The following is a 21446-nucleotide window of genomic DNA, read 5'->3' on the forward strand; positions in this document are numbered from 1 at the left end:
CAAGTGCTAGATGCTGTGGAAGTACAGAGGGCAGTTGCCTAAGTCTTTAAGATAGTCTTGTGGTCAGGGTGGAAAAATGTTGGTTGCTAGAACCATCAGGTGACTTCAGTATGTCAAATGAGTATCATAATCATACCGGTTAGCATTTGAGTGTTTCATACGTCTTTTATATACATTACCTTGCTTCACAACTCTCCTGGAAGATAGTGGTCATCCCCACTTAGAGATGAGGAAACACAAGGCCCAGAGAGGGATTACAAGCCAAGCCTCTTACTTCCATGTCCTGACTCTTTCCAGAATTATACTGCACTCCACCACAGCTGCCTGCACCCAGAGTGTCGAGTATGAATTGGGTACAACTGGTGAGATCCAACAGTGCCTCATCATTCGACTTGGGTGTACACGAGGAGAAGTTGCCATTCAAATCCCCAGGGAACTCAAACTTTGGAGGCAGGTAGATGAAGATTCAAGAGTCAGGATTCCCTGTGAAGTAAATGAAACTTAAGAGGGAGCGTGGCGCCCAGATCTGTCACACAGGTGGCGTGGGGGACCCCACCTACCACTGGTCCTCAGCACCTGTCGGCCCGAGCCTTCGGCAATCTAGAAGGGATGAAGGTGGGTTTCCGTGTACAGGAACACGCCTCCGCCCCCGGCAGCTCAGCTGGAGCGCCTGACCAGTCTCGGCGTCCGAGAGGAGAGGGAGGCGGCCCAAGACAGTCTGTTTGGAGGATCTCTCTCCTGCTGAGCTGGGCCCAGGCAGAGGTCGGACGCCTCCAATAAGTCCCCAGGGCAGCGATTAACGCGGGGCAGGCAATGCAGACCTGACCAAGGGAGCTCAGCAGCTACTCGGAGTTGGGGGCGGAAAGTCAGGACTGAGGTCCACGTGCTCCGCCTTCGCCCGCCCCTACCCTCATTGGTCAAAGCTAGATTGAGAGGAGGTGCCAAGCAACAAAAAAAAAAAAAAAAAAAAAAAAAAAAAAAAAAAATTCCTCCCTCCAACCTCATTGGGTAGCCCAGTTCAGAGACAGCTCTCTGGCCCCGCCTACGGGCTCGCACCACACTTCAATTGGGTGGTTGTGCTCCCAGACGGAAACTCCACCCCACCTGTACTTAGGGCAGCTCCGTCCTAGGGGCGGTTCCAGCGCGCTTTACTGATTGGCTCTGTGCTTCCATTGGTCTGCTTTAATATAAAGGGCGGGTCCCAGAGTAGTCGCTAACCCCACCTTGCATTCCTATTGGCTGTTCCTGCACTGCTGTTCCGATTTCGTCCTAGCCCCGCCCCCGCCTCCTGCCCCTCCCCCCCCATTGGCTGCAAGAGGCCGGTGCGGGCCGCACTGGCGGGGCTGGTGTCGGTTCAGGCGCTGGAGCCGGCAGATTGGCGTTGGCCGTGGATATGACGCCCGAAGACCCTGAGGAGACCCAGCCGCTTCTGGAGCCGCCTGGCGGCAGGTGAGCTGCAGGGAACCCGGGCCCGGACGCGGCCTTGCCCTCCCGCTCCTCCGCGCCCGCTCCGCTCACCCTCCACCCTGTCGCCGCAGCGCGCCCCGCGGCCGCCGCGTCTTCCTTGCCGCCTTCGCCGCTACCCTGGGCCCACTCAGCTTCGGCTTCGCGCTCGGCTACAGCTCCCCGGCCATCCCAAGCCTGCAGCGCGCCGCGCCCCCGGCCCCGCGCCTGAACGACGAAGCCGCCTCCTGGTTCGGGGTGAGGCCCCGGGCTCACTCCTCCAGCCCCGGGACCCCGCATCCTCCCCTCAGGACGGGCATCGGGCCCCTCCGCCCTCCACCCCTCCCCGCAGGATGAGCATAGAGCCCCTTTGCCCCCAACCCCTCCCCACGAGATGGGCATCTGGCCCCTTCCCCCCCACCCCTCCTCTCCGGACGGGAGCTGGGCCCCCGTCTCCCCTGCCTGGGGTCGCCCACTTCCCTCTGAGCCCGCGGGGGTGGGCGGAGGGCGAGGACGGGCCGCGGCTTCGGCGCCTCCTCCTCAGCCGCCGCCCGCCCCCAGGCCGTCGTGACCCTGGGCGCCGCGGCAGGGGGCGTGCTGGGCGGCTGGCTGGTGGACCGCGCCGGGCGCAAGCTGAGCCTCCTGCTGTGCTCCGTGCCCTTCGTGACCGGCTTTGCTGTCATCACCGCGGCCCAGGACGTGTGGATGCTGCTGGGGGGCCGCCTCCTCACCGGCCTGGCCTGCGGTGTTGCCTCCCTAGTGGCCCCGGTGAGTGTCCCGTCTCGCGAGTGTCTCGTCTCGGGGCCTGAGACCAAGGAGGAGTGGGACAAGCCGCTCCCCAAATCTGGGTGCGCGGCTCCCCTGGCGGGACCTTCTGGGTGCCAGGCTTGAAGTCCCTGCGTTATCTCGTAGTCCCTCCGTTTGACCCTGGGAGGGAGCCTATTTCCATTTAACACTGAGGTCATGACATGGAGTCTTGGAAAGATGAAGTCCTTTGCCCAGGCAGTGTCCACAGCTAGTCAGAGGAGAAGCAGGTGCTGGAACCCTGGGTCGTCCCACTTAGCCGTGCCCCTCTTTTGCTCTGCAAACCTGCAGATGATCCACAGGAGCCCGCTCCTTACATTATGGTTTTCATCCCTGCCTTCCAGTCACTGACTGCAATTCGCAGGAAGTTCCTGTCCTGATTTGTCCTGGGGTTGCTGCTGGCCTCTGCGTTCCCCTTCCCTTCCCACAGGCCAGTCCCTCTGGCTTCCGCATCTTCCCCTTCTCCCTCTTGTGACCCAGGCTGCCCACATCTGGGTCAGATCCCAGCTCTGCCACTGGCCTGAGCAGTGCCTCCCTGAGCCTCAGTTTCCCTCTCTGGAAAACAGGGATTATGACATTAGCCCCTGAGGTAGTGGTCAGATTTCAGTGGTCAGGATTTACTACAAAGTAGGTAGTGTCTACTTTGCATAGACAGCCCCTGGCATGGCTTGTGGAGGACTAGATCCTGACAACTGGGTGACCCGTGAACTGCCCCAGGTCATGGGCTTAGACAATACCTCACCCGAGTAAGGTTGAAAGCAGCCACTCAGTGCTCATTTCACCAACATTTGCTAAGCGGCAGCAGCAGCTGGACTGAGATGGAATCTTGCACTGTCACCCATGCGGGAATGCAGTGGCACAACTGCAGCCTCTACCTCCTGAGTTCACACGATTCTCCTGCCTCAGCCTCCTGAGTAGCTGGGATTACATGCACACACTACTACACCAGGCTAATTTTCTGTATTTTTAGTAGAGTCGGGGTTTCACTATGTTGGCCAGACTAGTCTCAAACTACTGACCTCGTGATCCACCTGCCTCGGCCTCCCAAAGTGCTGGGATTACAGGCATGAGCCACTGAGGCCCAGCGTCTTTAATTTTTTTAACTGGGCAGAAACACATCTGTGTTAGGGCCTAAGCTGTGAATAACCTTAGATGATGTGTGAGGACCTGGTGGCCTGTGGGCCCAGGAGGGAGCAGTGGCAGCCATTGGTAGTGACTGAGGTCGAGAGTTCCTACTTCTGATCCAAGGCCACCACTCAAAGCATGGGTCTCGGGCTAGGATCCTGGGTGGGCGTCACCTGGAGCTGGTTAGCAAGATGGAATCTTTCCCCTGCCCAGACCTACTGCATCAGAATCTGCATTTTATCCAGAGTGTCTGTGCACATTAAACGAAGGCTTGAGAAGTTCTGTGCCCACTGCCTCTCACCATCACACGCAGCCCTCTCCATTACCCTTAATCCTCTTTAAACACCTGCCACAGATGATTCAGTGGTGGGGACCTAGGGATGGCTCTGCTCACCTGGGCAGTTTCTACTAAGGGCCCTCAGGGCCTGCCGTAACCCCATTGAGGACTTTCCTCAGCTCTGAATGGCTGAGATTTTTTAGTTTTAAGAACTCTTGGAGCCCAAGTAAAGCCTCATCTTATTGCTGGCAGGTCTATATCTCCGAAATTGCCTACCCAGCAGTCCGGGGGCTGCTCGGCTCCTGTGTGCAGCTGATGGTCGTCATCGGCATCCTCCTGGCCTACCTGGCAGGTATAGTTGTCATTATCTCTTGCTTCCTGTTCGTGGTCATGTGGCCATTTTACAGATGTGTAAATAGATTCAGGGAGGTCAAGGGACTTTTCTGAGGTCACACAGCCAGTGCCCAATGTGCCAGACTCCAGATCACCTTCCAGGGACCTTGGGATAGGTGGGTCTGAGTTCCAGGGAGAGCTCTAGAAGGTGTTATCCTCATCTTCCCTGAAGCCCCCTCTGGGGGTGTAGGAAGGGCTGACTGGTTAGGGCAGTACCTTACTGTGCAGTGACAAACCAGAGGGCTCAGGGGTGGGTGAGTCCCTGTAAAAATCTTCAGCCCAGGCGCCTGAAGGGCTGAACAAGTATCCTTGAGAATGTCAGTGCTGTATACACCATGTTAGTGAGTTGCAATATGAAGAAGGCCGGTTCCTGGGAACCCCAGGGGGCAAACCTGGGCCAGCATGAAGAAGCTTCAGGAGAAGCAGCTTCAGCATGAAGAAGCTTTAAAAACAGGGTGGCCAGTCGTGGTGGCTCACGCCTGTAATCCCAGCACTTTGGGAGTCCAAGGCAGGTAGATCACAAGGTCAGGAGTTCAAGATCAGCCTGGCCAATATGGTAAAACCCTGTCTCTATTGATAATGCAAAAATTAGCCAGGTATGGTGGCACCTGCCTGTAATCCTAGCTACTCAGGAGACTGAGGCAGAAGAACTGCTTGAACTCAGGAGCTGAGATTGTGCCACTGCACTCCAGCCTGGGCAACAGATCAAGACTCTGTCTCAAAAAACAAAACAAAACAAAAAAACAAGGGCAGGCTTCAAATCTGAGGGTCCTGGGTTTGGGGATAGCCTCGCCTACTTGCTGTGTGACCTTGGCCAAGTCGCACCACCTCTAGAAGCCTCGGTTTCCCTGTCTTGAAGTGGACATAACCTCTAGTCCAGTACCCATCCATGAAATTAAGTGACACATGCAAAGTACCTAACAGTGGGTTCCAAATGAGAATTGTCAAGGGATGGCCTGAGAACCCTGGGGGACCATCGGGGTAGGAGGCCTCAGGGGCCTGACAGGCTGTGGACTGGCCCAGTGCACAAGCCCTCTGCATCTTCAGGGTGGATGATTCAGTCTTTCATTTTTACCCATTTAACCACCTTACCTAATTCAGAATCCTGTCTGGCTACTTTAGGATACTTGAGTAAACCAAAGTCCCCATATGTGCAGGCATTGACATTCATAGGTTGGGGGACAGGTACTGGGGCATTACCTTCCGAGCATCTTAACATGTTCTCCTGCCTTTCACCAATCAATTTCTGTCAGTTTTGATCCACTGGGTTGGGTGAACTCTGTTAACCTCACAAAGTGGTGACAGGTTTGCTTCACATTGGGGCAATAATGTTCCCACAACTAGACTTCATGGAACAACCATCTGCACCCCAGCACAGAAGAACAATAGGATATCATGTCTATCTTAGAGATATTTTTCCACTGGGAACTGGGGATAGGTAAGCCTTAGGCTTGGGAAAAATTAATAATTAGAGCAGGCCAGGCATGGTGGCTCACACCTGTGATCCCAACACTTTGGGAGGCCAATGTGGGCGGATCACAAGTACAGGAGTTCAAGACCAGCCTGAACAACGTGGTGAAACCCCATAATGTCCATGTCCCTAAAGTAAAAAATTAGCCGGGCATGGTGATGGGTGCCTGTAATCCCAGCTACTCAGGAGGCTGAGGCAAGAGAATTGCTTGAGCCCAGGAAGTGGCGGTTGCAGTGAACCGAGATCATGCTATTGCACTCCATCCTAGGTGGCAGAGCAAGACCCCATCTCAAAAAAATAATAATTAGAGCAGCAATGCCCTAGATTCATGTATTCCAAGGCCCCTTTGTAAGAGAACCTTTTGGCTTCATACAAGGCTAGATGATTCTGCACTTATGCTGTCCTTCATACATCAAGACAGCAAAATCCTCTCACCTCTCTACTTTCATGTATACTTTGAACAGATAGTGCATTCAAATGATTCAGCATTCAAGTGCCAGAGTGGGGAAATGTCCAGTGAAAAGCATCCTCCACCTCTGTCCCTTTCCTGTCTTGGGGAGCCCGCATTGCCTGTTTCTTGGTAGCCTTCAGAGAGTCTATGCATATTTATCTTCCCTCCCCCACCTCTTGTACAAATGGTACCACATCATACCACGTGGACACACAGCAAGCATTTCATCCTTTGTTTCATGGCTACATAAATGTTTCGCTGAACAGACGTAGCCTAGTAATGTCCACGTTGCCATGCCCACCATCACTTCTACAGCTGGTGTGGTTGGCTAGTGCCAGGTGCTTTAATGAACAATTGTGATAATGTCAGTAGCAAACATGAGGCAGATGTGCAGAGGCAGCAAGGCCCCATCTCTAAAGCTGAGTCTTTGAGGCTGGCAAGGCCCAGGCTGGCTTGCCCTGGCTCTGATGCCAGCCTCCCCTGCTTCCCTGCAGGCTGGGTGCTGGAGTGGCGCTGGCTGGCTGTGCTGGGCTGTGTGCCTCCCTCCCTCATGCTGCTGCTCATGTGCTTCATGCCTGAGACCCCACGCTTCCTGCTGACTCAGCACAGGCGCCAGGAGGCCATGGCCGCCCTGCAGTTCCTGTGGGGCTCCGAGCAGGGCTGGGAAGAACCCCCGATTGGGGCCGAGCAGGTGAGAGGCCGGAAGTCAGAGCAGACAGGAGTGGGACAGCAGTTAGGGGAGGGGTAGCACAGCCTGTTCCCAAGGCCACACACCCGGGAGGGCAGGGGACAGGGAGGTGCCTGTCCACCCTCCACCCTCAGCGAGGACAGAGTTGTCCTGTCTTTGAGCAGGCAGAGACAGCTAGAGCCCCACAGAGCTGGGCCCTAGCTCCGAGGTCACCAGCAAAGCTCGAGCCTTGATCCTTACCGTCCCAGGAAGAGAACAGCCAGGCCTGGTGGGGGAAACAGGCAGAGCTTAGGACTTGGATTTAACAAGGGAGTTGTAGGGCAGGGGAGAGGGTTAAGAGTCTGGTTTTAGAGTCACCCAGGCGTGGGTTTGAAGCCCCCACGCTGCCTCTTACCTGCTGTGTGCCCTTCTGGTCTTTAAGCCTTAGCTCTTCATCTGTAACTTGGGAGTCAGAGTACATGCTTCACAGTGGTTGGCAGGGCTCAGTGGGGAAGGTGGGGCTTAGGAGGGTGGGGCTTAGTGGGGAGGGCGGTGCTCAGTGAAGGGTGGGCTTGGGAGGGCAGGGCTTATTGAGGAGGGTGGGGTCAGTGAGGAGGATACAGGCCCGTGAGGAAGATGGGTTCAGTGGGAGGGGAGGGTCAGTGGAGAGGGCCAGGTCCAGACCTGAAGCAGGTACTGTATGTGTTGGTGGTGGCAGGGATGAGGGCAGCAGCTTGCTCTTTGCCCAGGTCACCTCTTTGTGGCTCCCCCCACCTATCAGAAAGTGCCCTGGGCAGGTGAGGGTCTTCTCACCTGACACATGGGGAGGCTGGGACTTGTCTGCATACCTGAGGACACAGGTGGCACTGGGATGAGCCGAGACACTCTTCAAGCCCTTAGGACAGTGGGCCCACAGAGGGGAGCCCCTTGCAGGAGGGAAGAGAGAGATCCTGATGGCCAATCTCCGTCAGAGCAGGGCTTCCACCTGACCCTGCTGTGGCAGCCTGGCATCTACAAGCCCTTCGTCATCGGCATCTCCCTGATGGCCTTCCAGCAGCTGTCGGGAGTCAACGCCATCATGTTCTACGCACAGACCATCTTTGAAGAAGCCAAGTTCAAGGTAAAGGGGCCTCTGCCTGGCCTGCCTCATACAGCCCCCACAGAGTTGGAGCTTCCTCCCCCAGCCTAGGGCCCAGCCACTCAGCACAGGCCTGGAGAGGGAGGGACCCAGCTCTCGGCTGACTCCCCTGACGCCTTGGCTCCGTCTCCCCCAGGACAGCAGCCTGGCCTCGATCATTGTGGGCATCATCCAGGTGCTGTTCACAGCTGTGGCGGCCCTCATCATGGACAGAGCAGGGCGGAGGCTGCTCCTGGCCTTGTCAGGTGAGGGCTTGACCCTGTGCAGGATGGGTGCCCTGGGCCAGTCTCCCCGTCATGGGCTAGAGGGCCTTTGCCAAGGCCACCACATTGCAGGAGGAGGACAGGGAGCATTTGTGATGACAAACATCATGGACTAATGTGGCCATGATTTGGCGGCAGCTCACCACCAGGCACTCGCAGCAGGCCTGTCCACGCTAGCGGTGCTCCCACACCATGCCTTTAACCTCTGTGGCGAACCCACCAGAAGGCACCATCACGGGCCCAGCTTATGATGGGGAAACTGAGAGCCAGGAAGGTGAAGTGACTCAGTGTAGGGCACTCACACGTTAGGTGCCAGATGTAGGGCTGTGGAGGCCCCACAGGGTTTTGGGGTATCTATTATTCTGTGTTGAGGTGCAGCATACAGGGAGTAAAGAGACAGGACACTGAGGAACTGGTGAAGAGCATCTGGACTTGGGGCCACACCACCTGTGAGCGGAGATCAGCAATGGCGGCCCCCAAATGCCCCAGAGCATGTGTATTTATTAGGTACAAGCAGGGGGCAGGGTCGTGAGTGAGGTCATCATCTATAGGCTTAGTAATAGGACATACATAATCACGTGAGTTTCAAGTGAGGGGACCACCCCATTATGTCACCTGAGCAGAGAGGGGGACCGTGCGCAGCAGGGGGCTGTGCTATGTGCAGTAGTAGGGGGTCATGTACAGAAAAGGGGTCCACCACCATTAGGTCACCGAAGCAAGGAGGTGGGCTGTGTGCAGCAGGTGTCATGCGCAACACTTCTCATCTGGGGGCTGGAGACTTCAAAGGATTTCTAATAGAAGGATACCATAAGCTTAATGCAGTGGGAGCTGACAGACTTGTGTTCTTAAGATATTTATGGGAGGATTCTTTGAGCTAGCACAGAAGCGAGAAAAGACTGACAAGGTGTACAGCCGCTGTGACTGGTCACACCAGAGGGGTTCTTCTCCCTCGGTTACTTCCAGGATCTCAGGCCTGAGGCCTACTTTCCACAGGAACTGGACGCAAGGTACTACAACTCCTTTATCAGGAGGAGAGGTACTTGCTCCAAGCCTGCCATACAGCATATGCCCTTTCAGGCAGGGATGCCACTGCCTGGGTCTTTGGTTCTCGTCCTGGTCTGGCTGTTTTCCCATGTACTGCTTCTGTTCTGTGACTGCTTTAGGCATTCCTCCTACTACAAACTACTCTATGGTTATATAGGATTCCATAAATTAGCACTAATGTATCAGTACAGCTCCGACTACAATACCTATATGATTATATAGAAAGATTATATAGAACAAAGTATGCTTTGTATATGTAAGCAGTAAGTTACACTTCAAGCACTAATTCTATAAACTAATATGATTATATATGAAGGATTATATAAAGGAAACAGCTGAGCAATAACACTATAAACTAAGATATTCTTCAGGCACTAATTGTGCCTGGGGTCAGGACAGTTCTCCTTCCTCGGTGCCCATGGGGGATGTTACCCACAACTCAGGAGCTTGTGATCCTTTTGGGCAAGTGACTTTACCTCTCTGAGCCTCAGTCTCCGCCTCTGGGAAATGGGGGTAATAGCAGCGCCTCCCCTAGTGCTGTTGTGAGGAGTGGCAAGTGATCCACGTGAGGCCTTCAGCAAGAGCTGGGTACAGACATTTGGTCCTCAGTGGCTGCTGCAAAGGCGACTGTTGGGGCTGGGGGTTGCCTGACGCTGCTGCTGCACCGGTACCACCCCTGCTTCCTCGGGCCAGAGGGTCTGCTCCAGGAACCTCCTGCAGTTCCCTGAGGTGAACTTCCACGGAGGGGGGCTGCCACCCAGTCAGGGCTCCTGGGGCCAAGGTACCAGAATACCAAGCTGGCCACTCCTTGGAAGCCAGACCCCACCCCCAGGTGTCCAGGCCACACTGTTGCACCCTGGGCCATTCTCCTGGCGCCCCGCCCACTGCCACCCTCCTGCCTGCAGGTGTGATCATGGTGTTCAGCATGAGTGCCTTCGGTGCCTACTTCAAGCTGACCCAGGGTAGCCCCAGCAACTCCTCGCATGTGGCCCTCTCGGCATCCGTCTCCACAGAGCCTGTTGATGCCAGCGTGGGGCTGGCCTGGCTGGCTGTGGGCAGCATGTGTCTCTTCATCGCCGGTAAGGGGCCCATGGGAGACTGGGCGAGGAGTGGGAGGGGATCCCCCAGCACTCCTCTGGCGGTCCTGGGCAGCTGGGGTCTTCCCCAGCTCACCTCTCGCATCGTAGATCCCAGGCTCTGCGTTGATAGCTCTGACCACACACAGATGCTGAACTAGGTCGCTCTGCATTCCTTTCACTGAATCCCCTAAGCAGCTCTCTGAGCAGGCCCCATCGAAGGCCCACACTGGGATCCAGGACCCCTCAGCCCTACAGGCTGGGAAGCTGGGTCTCTTGGCTCTGTGGCGAGCCAAGGAGCCCAGCCCTATGGGCCCTGACGCCTGTCTCGCTCCCGCAGGCTTTGCCGTGGGGTGGGGGCCCATCCCCTGGCTCCTCATGTCAGAGATCTTCCCTCTGCACGTCAAGGGCGTGGCAACAGGCGTCTGCGTCCTCACTAACTGGCTCATGGCCTTTCTCGTGACCAAGGAATTCAGCAGCCTCATGGTGAGCACAGCCCTCAGCCCACTGCATGTCAGAAAGAAGCACTTTCTAAAACCACTTGTATGGTAGGAGACCCAGGAGCAGGGCCATACAGGCAGGCTGAGCCCCACCATGCCTGGGTCACTGGCTGTCTTGGGCAAGGCAAAGTGGAGGCAGATGGGCCGGGCCAGATGGGAAACCCAGGCTGTGACCCCTCAGGAGTCCTTGTGTGTCTTGGCAGTCAGATGGCACAGCTGGCCTCTCCCCTTAGAGACTGTTAGGAACTTGGGCCTTGAACCTAAGGTCTACATGGGAAGAGCGGAAAGGACTGGGCTGCAGCCCCACCCTGGCTGTGTGAACTTGGGTATGCTGCTTACCTTCTCTAAGCCTGCTTCCTTGGCTGAAACTGGAGGCGAGTAACAGCAGCTTGCTCTCAAGGCTGATGGGAGCATCCATTCAGCTCATCATTTTGTTGCCTTCTCACGGATGAACTAACGCAGGCCTGGTCCCTGCCCCAGGGCTTCCCAGCTGACAGAGACAGCTCTGGAGTAGATGATCTGGTGGTTTGTTCAGTCATTTGTACCCTCAGGTCTCCTGACATGTGCCATGTCCATCCCTATTCAAGGCATCAGGGACAGCAATGAACAAGATAGACAGAGTCCCCTTTATGACAAGGGCTGGAAAGGCCATGGCAATGGTGGGAGAATAAACCCCAATGGGGCTGGGTTAGGACATGGTGGGGCGGATCAGTGAGGGGCCAGCCTGGAGTCTGTGCAGAGCCTGGCACTCACTTAGGCAGGGCTGCCCCAGGCTGATGCCTGGGGTGGAGATGACTTGTTGGGGGCTGGGAGGAGATGGGCAGCAAAAGAGGGAGGAAAAGAAGCCAAGAAGGAAGTGACAAAGGACCCAACAGTGACCTGGGGAGCCAGTGTCCAAGAGGCCAGGAGAAGGCCTTCAAGGAGGGAGACATCACCAGCTCCCAGAGGACGAGGAGCTGAGAAGCACCTTTTTAGTTCTGGCACATGGGAGATCACGGTGGTGGGGGAGGGGGGACAGGCTCTAACCGAAGGGGACAGCTTACTGCTGCCTTCATGCCACTAGCCTCAAGAGTCCCCGTGTGCTCCTGGAGCCATGCTCACTCTGCCCTGTCTCACCCATTCCCACCACACTCTGAAAGAACCCCCCAGGGGCCTCAGGGTGGGGCCAAAGCTGAGAGTGGAGGGTGGGTCTATGGGCCCTGGAGTCAGACCTGGAGTAGGCGCCCAGCTGTCACTGGATAGCGGGTCTCTGGCCTTGAGGCAGTCACTTCATTGCTGTGAGCCTCAGTTTCCCAAGCCATATGACCTCGATGCCTTGACAGTGCTCGGCCCTGGCCACCAGACTGGGTGCCAGATTATCCTCCAATTTTCCAGAGCTGGCTGGAGGCAGAATGGGTGTGGCCTTGGGCAGGACAGGCTGGGGTCAGAGGACTGGCCCCCCGGTGGCAGAGCTGCCTCAGTGATTGCATAGGGCCTCCTGATTTCCCCCCATGCCCACCCATGGCCTTTCTTCTCTCTGCAGGAGGTCCTCAGGCCCTACGGAGCCTTCTGGCTCGCCTCTGCCTTCTGCATCTTCAGTGTCCTTTTCACCTTGTTCTGTGTCCCTGAAACCAAAGGAAAGACTCTGGAACAAATCACAGCCCATTTTGAGGGGCGATGACAGCCACTCACTAGGGGATGGCGTGAGCCTGTGACTCTGAGCTGGGCCCGAGCCCAGAGCCCTTGCCTGCCCCAGGAGAGCCAGAATCCAGGAGCACAGCCCCTTGGAGCCTTGGTTTGCAGGGTCTCTCCTTCATTTCGAGCTCCCTCCAGCCCCCAACCTGGAGCTAGGAGGTTCACCAGCCTCCTGTTCCAGTTCCTGCTGCTGCTCTGTAGACTTGGGATCACCTTGGAGCTTTGCAGACCTGCAGTCAGCCCTCTACACATGACACTAAAGCAGCAGAAGGAGAGGTGGGCCTCTGGGATCTTTGTCTTCTGGCTGGAGGTACTTTTGGAGGTTGGGTGCTGGGCACCTGGTCACTCGTCTCATGTGGCTACCTTTTTGGGAAGGAACTTTGCCAAATAAAGATGGACACAGAAAATCAGGTCAGTGTCTCTGGGCTCTTTGTGTGAGCTCAGTTTGAAAAGGGTTTATTCTTTATTCCCATGACTTCTGGGACTAGACGCTACCCAGGACACCCTGTGGATTTACTTTTCTCATGGTCAGCCAAGCTTGCCCTTGGCACCGAGAAGTAATTTCTGGCTCCTTCCTTGGGCTCAGTTCCCTGAGTCATCAGCCATCAAATCTTGTTGAGTTTAAAAAATAAACAACAACAAAGAAAACTCTTGTTCTGTTTTTTATAATTTTATTATTAATTTGCTAAGTAATATATGTTCATTTTAGGAAAATTAGAAAACATTTATTGTTTTTTTGAGACAGAGTCTCACTCTGTTGCCCAGGCTGGAGTGCAGTGGTGCAGTCTCAGCTCATCACAACCTCCATCTCCCGGGTTCAAGCAATTCTCCTGCCTCAGCCTCCTGAGTAGCTGGGACTACAGGCACACACCACCATGCCTGGCTAATTTTTGTACTTTTAGTGGAGACAGGGTTTCACTATGTTGTCCAGGCTGGTCTTGAACTCCTGATCTCATGATCCACCCACCTTGGCCTCCCAAAGTGCTGGGATTACAGGTGTGAGCCACCATGCCTAGCCTAATATTATTTTTATAGCTGTGAACCAGCTGCTAGGCATTGTCCTAAGCACTTCACAAATGTTAACTCATTTATGTGGATAAACGATATAACTATTTTCAGCCACCCCTTTGCAGAGATAACATCCCTGTTGAGATTTTGTTCTGCCAGGCACAGAGGCTCACACCTATAATCCTAGTGCTTTGGGAGGCTGAGGCGGGAGGATTGCTTAAGCCCAGGAATTTGAGGCTACATCACTTCACTCCAGCCTGGGAGACAGAACAAGACCCCAACCCCCACCCCAACCCCCCAAAAAAGATTTTGGTTTTATCTTGAAAAGAGCTTACTTCCAACACACACACTATCCTGCAGCCCCAGCACCTGCCCATCTTGGCATTTCCCTTTAAGTCACATAATGAAGGCAGAGAACAGGGGCCTGTTTTTGAGGATACTAAAGGTACAGCATGGACCAGGCAGAGCAAGGCTCCAGATCAGATCAGTTTCTAGATCTGCAGCAGCTGCTCTTATTTCAGTGAAATGTGTGAAGCCAGGCACAGGACCTTGGACAACGCTCAGCTATAGCAAATCCAGTTTCCCTGAGGGCCTTCCAGAAGCAGGGTCCTGTCTCCAAGCAGGAACATCTCCCCTGGCAAAGGCTGCACCTTGACGGTCGCATTCCCAACACTTGTGTGGCAGGCAGTCCACTAATCGGGTAAGAACCATATTGCTTTTTGCATCTCAATGTAGTAATCTTAGCAAATTGTCAAACACTTTTTTTCCAGGCTGGTGTAAAATTGTATGTGTTTTTGTAAACCTTTTAACAATAAAAGTAAAATACAAAAGGGCACCAGGCCTGGTGGCTCACGCCTGTAATCCCAACACTTTGGGAGGCAGAGGTGGGTGGATAACCTGAGGTCAGGAGTTTAAGACCAGCCTGACTAACACTGTAAAACCCTCCGCTCTACCAAAAATTACAAAATTAGCTGGGTGTGGTGGCACATGCCTGTAATCCCAGCTACTCAGGAGGCCGAGGCAGGAGAATTGCTGAGGCTGAGGTGGGAGAATCACTTGAACCTGGTAGGTGGAGGTTGCAGTGAGCCGAGATCATGCCATTGCACTCCAGCCTGGGGGACAGAGCGAGAGTCTATCTCAAAAATAAGGCCGGGCGCGGTGGCTCAAGCCTGTAATCCCAGCACTTTGGGAGGCCGAGGCGGGTGGATCATGAGGTCAAAAGATCGAGACCATCCTGGTCAACATGGTGAAACCCCATCTCTACTAAAAATACAAAAAAGTAGCTGGGCATGGTGGCGTGTGCCTGTAATCCCAGCTACTCAGGAAGCTGAGGCAGGAGAATTGCCTGAACCCAGGAGGCAGAGGTTGCGGTGAGCCGAGATCGCGCCATTGCACTCCAGCCTGGGTAACAAGAGTGAAACTCTGTCTCAAAATAAATAAATAAATAAAATAAAATAAAATAAAAATTATTAGGGGTATGTTCTCTTTCTACCAGCCTTGAGGCTGGAGGTTATGGATTTGGGGCTCTGGCTGCTCTCTTGCCACCAACTGGAGCTTCAGACTGAAGCTTAACATGGGCCGAAGCAAGCATGTAGGAGGTATGGGGAGGTGGGGGGAGATGCTGGGGAGATGATGAGGAGGCAAGGAGTAGATAATGGGGAGATGATGAGGAGATGGAATGTGGGGGGAGGTGATGGGGAGATGATGAGATAGGATGAGATGATGGGAGGTGGGGGAGGTGATGGGGAGATCATGAGGAGGCAAGGAGTAGATAATGGGGAGATGATGAAATGGGATGAGATGATGGGAGGTGGGGGGAGATGATGGGGAGATGATGAGGAGATGGGATGAGATGATGGGGAGATCATGAGGCAAGGAGTAGATAATGGGGAGATGAAATGGGATGAGATGATGGGAGGTAGGGGAGATAATGGGGAGATGATAGGTGGGGGACATGCTGGGGAGATGGAGGGAGATGATGGGGAGTTGGAGGGAGATGACGGGGAGGTGGAGAGAGATGATGGGGAGGTGGGGGGAGATGATGGGGAGGCAGGGGGGATGATGGGGACAGGGGAGAGATTATTGGGAGGTGGGGGAGATGATGGGGAGATGAGGAGGTGGGAGAAGATGATGGGGAGAGGGAGAGATTATTGGGAGGTGGAGATGATGGGGAGGTGATGGGGAGGTGGGGGGATGATGGGGAGGTGGGGGGACATGATGGAAAGGTCGAAGGAAATGATGGGGAAGTACATATCAAAATGTGAGGAGAGCTGCCCCACCACTTTTTTTTTTTTTTTTTTTTTGAGACGGAGTTTCGCTCTAGTTACCCAGCCTGGAGTGCAATGGCGCGATCTCGGCTCACTGCAACCTCCGCCTCCTGGGTTCAGGCAATTCTCCTGCCTCAGCCTCCTGAGTAGCTGGGATTACAGGCACGCGCCACCACGCCCAGCTAATTTTTTTTTTTTTTTTGTATTTTTAGTAGAGACGGGGTTTCACCATGTTGACCAGGATGGTCTCGATCTCTCGACCTCGTGATCCACCCGCCTCGGCCTCCCAAAGTGCTGGGATTACAGGCTTGAGCCACCGCGCCCGGCCTGCCCCACCACTTTACTTTTTGAAAGCTGCCTTGAGAATAAGCTTTCTGGGTCCAAATGATCCTTTGCTCCAGCAAAGCCACTGATAACGTGGCTTTAAGTTAGTAATACATAAAACCCAGACCTTCTTTATGAATGTGGGGAGGAAGTGTTTACAACATTGTGGTTACATAAACATTACTGTAAACCCAGTGGAATGGACTCAAAGACATAATCCTATGTCAGCCTGTATTACTCAAAAAGGAATATTCTAAGTATCAAGATAAAATGGATTTTTTCTTTTCTTTTTTTTTTTTTTTTTTTTGAGACAGAGTTTCGCTCTTGTTACCCAGGCTGGAGTGCAATGGCGCGATCTTGGCTCACCGCAACTTCCGCCTCCTGGGTTCAGGCAATTCTCCTGCCGCCTCAGCCTCCTGAGTTGCTGGGATTACAGGCATGTGCCACCATGCCCAGCTACTTTTTTGTATTTTTAGTAGAGACGGGGTTTCACCATGTTGACCTGGATGGTCTCGATCTCTTGACCTTGTGATCCACCCACCTCGGCCTCCCAAAGTGCTGGGATTACAGGCTTGAGCCACCGCGCCCGGCTAAAATGGATTTTTTCTTCTTCTTTGTCAGTTATTTAAAATAATGCCAGATTTGGATTTGTACCTTATTTAAGACATGAGAAAATTAGATTTCTTTTTTCCTGGAGTGTTTGTCTTTTTTTTTTTTTCCTTCTTAAGAAACACGTCATTTTCTTTACCACTTGACTGAGGTCTTTTCCTTCTGTAATACGCCAGCCGTTTTGTGGAAGCCATTTATTTCTCCTTGCCGACCTATTATTTTAGGGGACCTGCTGCAAAGCTGTGATAGTACATTTCCTTTTCATTGAATTCTTGGGTTAATTTCTCTGTTTCTTGGGTTCCACACCTTGCTCCTTGGATTCCATTTTAATTTGCAGGGGTACACCTTCACGGGGCTACCATGTCTGATAACACTAATTTTTTCAGGGCAGGTACAGAAGGAGTGAGTTTCTGCACTCCTAAAAAGCCTTTATTTTACTGTCACTTTTTTTTTTCTTTTTTGTAGAGACGGTCTCACTATGTTACCCAGGCTGGTCTCGAACTTCTGGCCTCAAGTGATTCTCCCTACTTCGGCTTCCTAAATTGCTGGGATTATAGGTGTGAGCCACCGTGCCCAGCTTACTGTCATTTCTGGATGGAAGCTTTGTTGTCTTTTTAAACACCCACTGTGGCTAATGAAAAGTATGTTGCTACTTAATTCTTCTGCAGGTTAACTGTTTTTCTCCTCCAGTAGTTTTCATAATTTTCTCTTTGGCAATGTCACATTTTGTAGGCGTGAATCTAACTGTAGGTTTTCATTTATCCCATTGTAACAGGAAAGGAGTCCCAATCCAGACCCCCAAGAGAGGGTTCTTGGATCTCATGCAAGAAAAATTCAGGGTGAGTCCATAGGGTACAGTAAAAGCAAGTTTATTCAAAAAGTAAGGGAATAAAGAAAGGCTACTCCATAGACAGAGCAGTCCCAAGGGCTGCTGCTTGCCCATTTTTATGGTTATTTCTTGATGATATGCTAAAAAAGAAGTGGATTATTCGTGCCACCCTTTTTTAGACTATATAAAGAAACTTCCTGAGGTCGCCATGACATCTGTAAACTGTCATGGTGCTGGTAGGAGTGTAGCAGTGAGGACCATCAGAGGTCACTACTGTCATCACTACCTTGGTTTGGTTGGGTTTGGGCCAGCTTTTTTTTTTTTTTTTTTTTTTTTTTTTTTTGAGATGGAGTCTAGCTCTGTTGTCCAGGCTGGAGTGCAGTGGCACAATCTCAGCTCACTGCAACCTCCACCTCCCAGGTTCAAGCGATTCTCCTGCCTCACACTCCCAAGCAGCTGGGATTACAGGTGCCTGCCACCACACCCACCTAATTTTTATACTTTTAGTACAGACAGGGTTTCACTGTGTTGGCCAGGCTGGTCTTGAACTCCTGACTTTGTGATCCGCTTGCCTCGGCCTCCCAAAGTGCTGGGATTACAAGTGTGAGCCACAGCATCTGGCCTTGGGCTGACTTCTTTACTACAACCTGTTTTATCAGCAAGGTTTGTATGACCTATATATTGTGCTGACCTCCTGTCTCATCCGTGACTTAGAATGCCTTATCCTTCTGGGAATGCAGCCCAGTAGGTCTCAGCCTCATTTTACCCAGCCCCTACTCAAGAAGAAGTTGCTCTGGTTCAAACACCTCTGATACCATGAGATTTTGAATCTCAATACTTTCTTCTGGGAACTTGTTCTTCTTTTACTTCTTTAGTCTCACATCCCAGCCCCTGATTTTCTCTGTTTTCTCTCTCTCTCTCTGAAACTTCTAGTAGATACTGTACTTCATGGCACAGTATCCTCCCTCAATTTTTCACTTATATACTTTTTTTTTTTTTTTTTTTTTTGAGATGGAGTCTCACTCTGTTGTGTAGGCTGGTGTACAGTGGCGCGATCTCAGCTCACTGCAATCTCCGCCTCCTGGGTTCAAGCAGTTCTCTTTCTCAGCCTCCCAAGTATCTGGGATTACGGGTGCACACCACCACACCCGGCTAATTTTTTTCTTTTTTTTTTTTTTGTATTTTTAGTAGAGATGGATTTCACCATCTTGGCCAGGCTGGTCTTGAACTCCTGCCCTCATGATCCACCCACCTCATTCTCCCAAAGTGCTGGAATTACAGGTGTGAGCCACCACACCTGGCCCACTTATATACTCTTTTAGTATCTCTGTATTCTAGGAACTTCTTTTAACTTTATCTTCTAGCTCTTCTATAAAATGATCTGTTTTATTAATCATGTTTTAACATAATTTTGATCCTTTTAAATGTATTTCGACCTATACTGGTGAATGTTGCATTTGCAACTGAAAAGAATATGTACTGTGCTGTTGCTGGGTGGAGTGTTCTATAAATGTCACTTAGGTCAAGCTGTAATAGTCTGCTTCAGGTCTTCTGTATTAATCAGAGTTCTCCAGAGATTAAACTAATGGTGTGTGTTTTAGGGGGGGTGTATGGATATGTAGAGAGAGAGAGATAAAGATAAATATAGAGAGAGAAATTAAAAAAAAAAATCAGCACACATCATGGCCAGACACAGTGGCTCACGCCTGTGCTGGGAGGCCAAGGCAGGCAGATCACTTGAGGTCAGGAGTTCAAGACCAGCATAGCCAACATGGTGAAACCCTGTTTCTACTAAAAATACAAAAAAAAATTAGCTGAGTGTGGTGGCACATGCCTATAATCCCAGCTACTTGGGAGGCTGAGGCAGGAGAATCTCTTGAACCTGGGAGGTGGAGGCTGCAGTGAGCCAAGATTGCACCACTACACTCCAACCTGGGCAACAGTGTGAGACCCCATCTCAAAAGAAAAAAAAAAAGAAGAAAGAAGGAAAAGAAATTAGCTCACATGATTAAGAAGGCTGAGGTCACAAGATCTGCAGGATGAGTCAGCAGCTGGAGACCCAGGAGAGCTGACGGTGCAGTTCCAGGCTGGAGATCCAGGAAGAACCAGTATCACATTTCAAGTCTGAAGGCAGGAAAAGACTCTCATCACCACTCAAGATAGCCAGGAAGCATTTTTCCCTTACTTTTGTTCTACTCAGGCCTTCAACGGATTGAATGAGGCTCACCTCCACTGAGGGGGCAATCTGCTTCACTCAGTTCACTGATTCAAATGTTCATTTCATCCAAAACACCACAGAAACACCCAGAATAATACTGGACCAGTCAGGTTGACACATAAAATTAACATCACGTCTTCTCCACATTTTCTGTCCACTTGTTATTTTTTATTTTATTATATTTTATTTTTTTGAGATGGGGTTTTGCTCACATTGCCCAGACTGGAGTGCAATTGCACGATCTCAGCTCACAGCAACCTCCACCTCCAGGGTTCAAGCAATGCTCCTGCCTCAGCCTCCCGAGTAGCTAGGATTACAGGCATGCACCACCACACCTGGCTAATTTTTTTATTTTTAGTAGAGACGGGGTTTCTCCATGTTGGTCAGGCTGGTCTCGAACTCCTGAATTCAGGTGATCCACCTGCCTCGGCTTCCCAAAGTGCTGGGATTACAGGCGTGAGCCACAGTGCCTGGCCAACTTGTTCTATCACTTACTGAGAGGTTGTTGGTATTTCCACCTCTGCATGTGTATTGTCCAGTTCCGCAGTTCTGTTGGCCTTTGTCAGGCACTTTGGAGCTCTGTTCTTAGGCACCTGTGCATTTAGAACTGTAACATTCTCCTGATTGTTCCATCCTTTATCTTTAGGAAATGGCCCTCTTAGTCCCTGGTACTGCTCCTTGTTCTGAGGTCTGACCCTGTCTGATATGAAAATCACCACTCTGTTTTGGCAGTAATTTCTAATTCGGTTTTATTCCCTGTGCCTTTTTATTTATTTACTTATTTTTTAAATTTTCCTGGTTTCCTTGGTATCTTCTAAACCTGTGCCTTTTTTGTAGCATCCTGTGCTCTTTTATTTAATGGCTTGCCTGTTTGACTTTCCCTAAGGATACATATTTTCATTTTTTAAAAATCAGCTTTAGGCTGGGCATAGTGGCTCATGCCTGTAATCTCAGCACTTTGGAAGGCCAAGGTAGGTGGATCACTTGAGGTCAGGAGTTCAAGACCAGTCTGGCCAATGTGGCAAAACCTTGTCTCTACTAAAAATACAAAAATTAGCCAGGCATGGTGGTGCACGCCTGTAATCCCAGCTACTCGGAAGACTAGGGCAGGAGAATTGCTTGAACCTGGGAGGTGGAGGTTGCAGTGAGCCAAGATTGAGCCATTGCATTCCAGCCTGGGCAACAAGAGCGAAACGCTGTCTCAAAAAAAATAAATAAATAAAATACAATAAAAAATAAAATTAGTCTGCAGACCTGTAATCCCAGCTACTTGGAAGGCTGAGGCAGGAGGACTGCTTAAGCCCAGAAGTTCAAGGTTGCAGTGAGCTATATGAGTGGTGCGCCACTGCGCTCCAGCCTGGGTGACAGAGCAAGACAGTGTCTAAATTAAAAAAAAAAAAAAAAAAAAAAAGTAAACCAATCTATGAGAATTTATTCAGAAGTGGAGAATGCTAAAAGGAAATAATAAGTCATACAAGTAGCAAGGGCTTTTATTAAAGGGTACTAAGTGAGGCCCCTCTTAAGACCTAGGCTCAGACATCATACATGGGAAGCAGCCAGCCTTGTGAGTGCTGCTGGTCACCGCCCTGCATGTGCAAAGGTCTTGGGGCAGGACGGAGGCTGGTGTGACCCCCTGAAGCCATTAACAGCCAGTGTGACTCTTAAAAGGAGAGGAAGGGGGCCCAGGATGTGCTTATAGAAGGAAGTAGCTGTCTTGTGGTCTTTCCCATGGCTGATTTATTTTATTTCTTTTCTTTCTTTTTTTTTTTTTCTTTTTTTGAGACAGAGTCTTTCCTAGTGGCATGCTCTCAACTCACTGCAACCTCCACCTCCTGGGTTCAAATGATTCCCCTGCCTCAGCCTCC

General features: G+C 51.8%; 1 protein-coding gene across 2 annotated transcripts; it reads left to right on the forward strand.

Annotated features, from left to right (window-relative positions):
* Positions 1 to 1287: 1287 nt before the first annotated feature.
* SLC2A8 (solute carrier family 2 member 8) lies at positions 1288 to 12965 on the forward strand. 2 transcript variants are annotated; one of them, XM_003940613.3, is made up of 10 exons: positions 1288 to 1449; positions 1539 to 1701; positions 2005 to 2211; positions 3902 to 4001; positions 6459 to 6655; positions 7608 to 7751; positions 7906 to 8014; positions 9982 to 10155; positions 10493 to 10638; positions 12175 to 12965. In XM_003940613.3, exons 1-10 carry the CDS (start codon positions 1394 to 1396, stop codon positions 12310 to 12312), a joined length of 1434 nt encoding a protein of 477 aa, XP_003940662.1. In that variant the 5' UTR covers positions 1288 to 1393; the 3' UTR covers positions 12313 to 12965. The 2 variants fall into 2 exon arrangements, with proteins under 2 accessions (XP_003940662.1, XP_010349644.1); XM_010351342.2 differs by lacking the exon at positions 10493 to 10638.
* The last annotated feature ends 8481 nt before the right edge of the window (positions 12966 to 21446 follow it).

Source organism: Saimiri boliviensis, chromosome 2, assembly GCF_048565385.1.
Source record: "Saimiri boliviensis isolate mSaiBol1 chromosome 2, mSaiBol1.pri, whole genome shotgun sequence".
Classification (NCBI taxonomy): Eukaryota; Metazoa; Chordata; class Mammalia; order Primates; family Cebidae; genus Saimiri; species Saimiri boliviensis.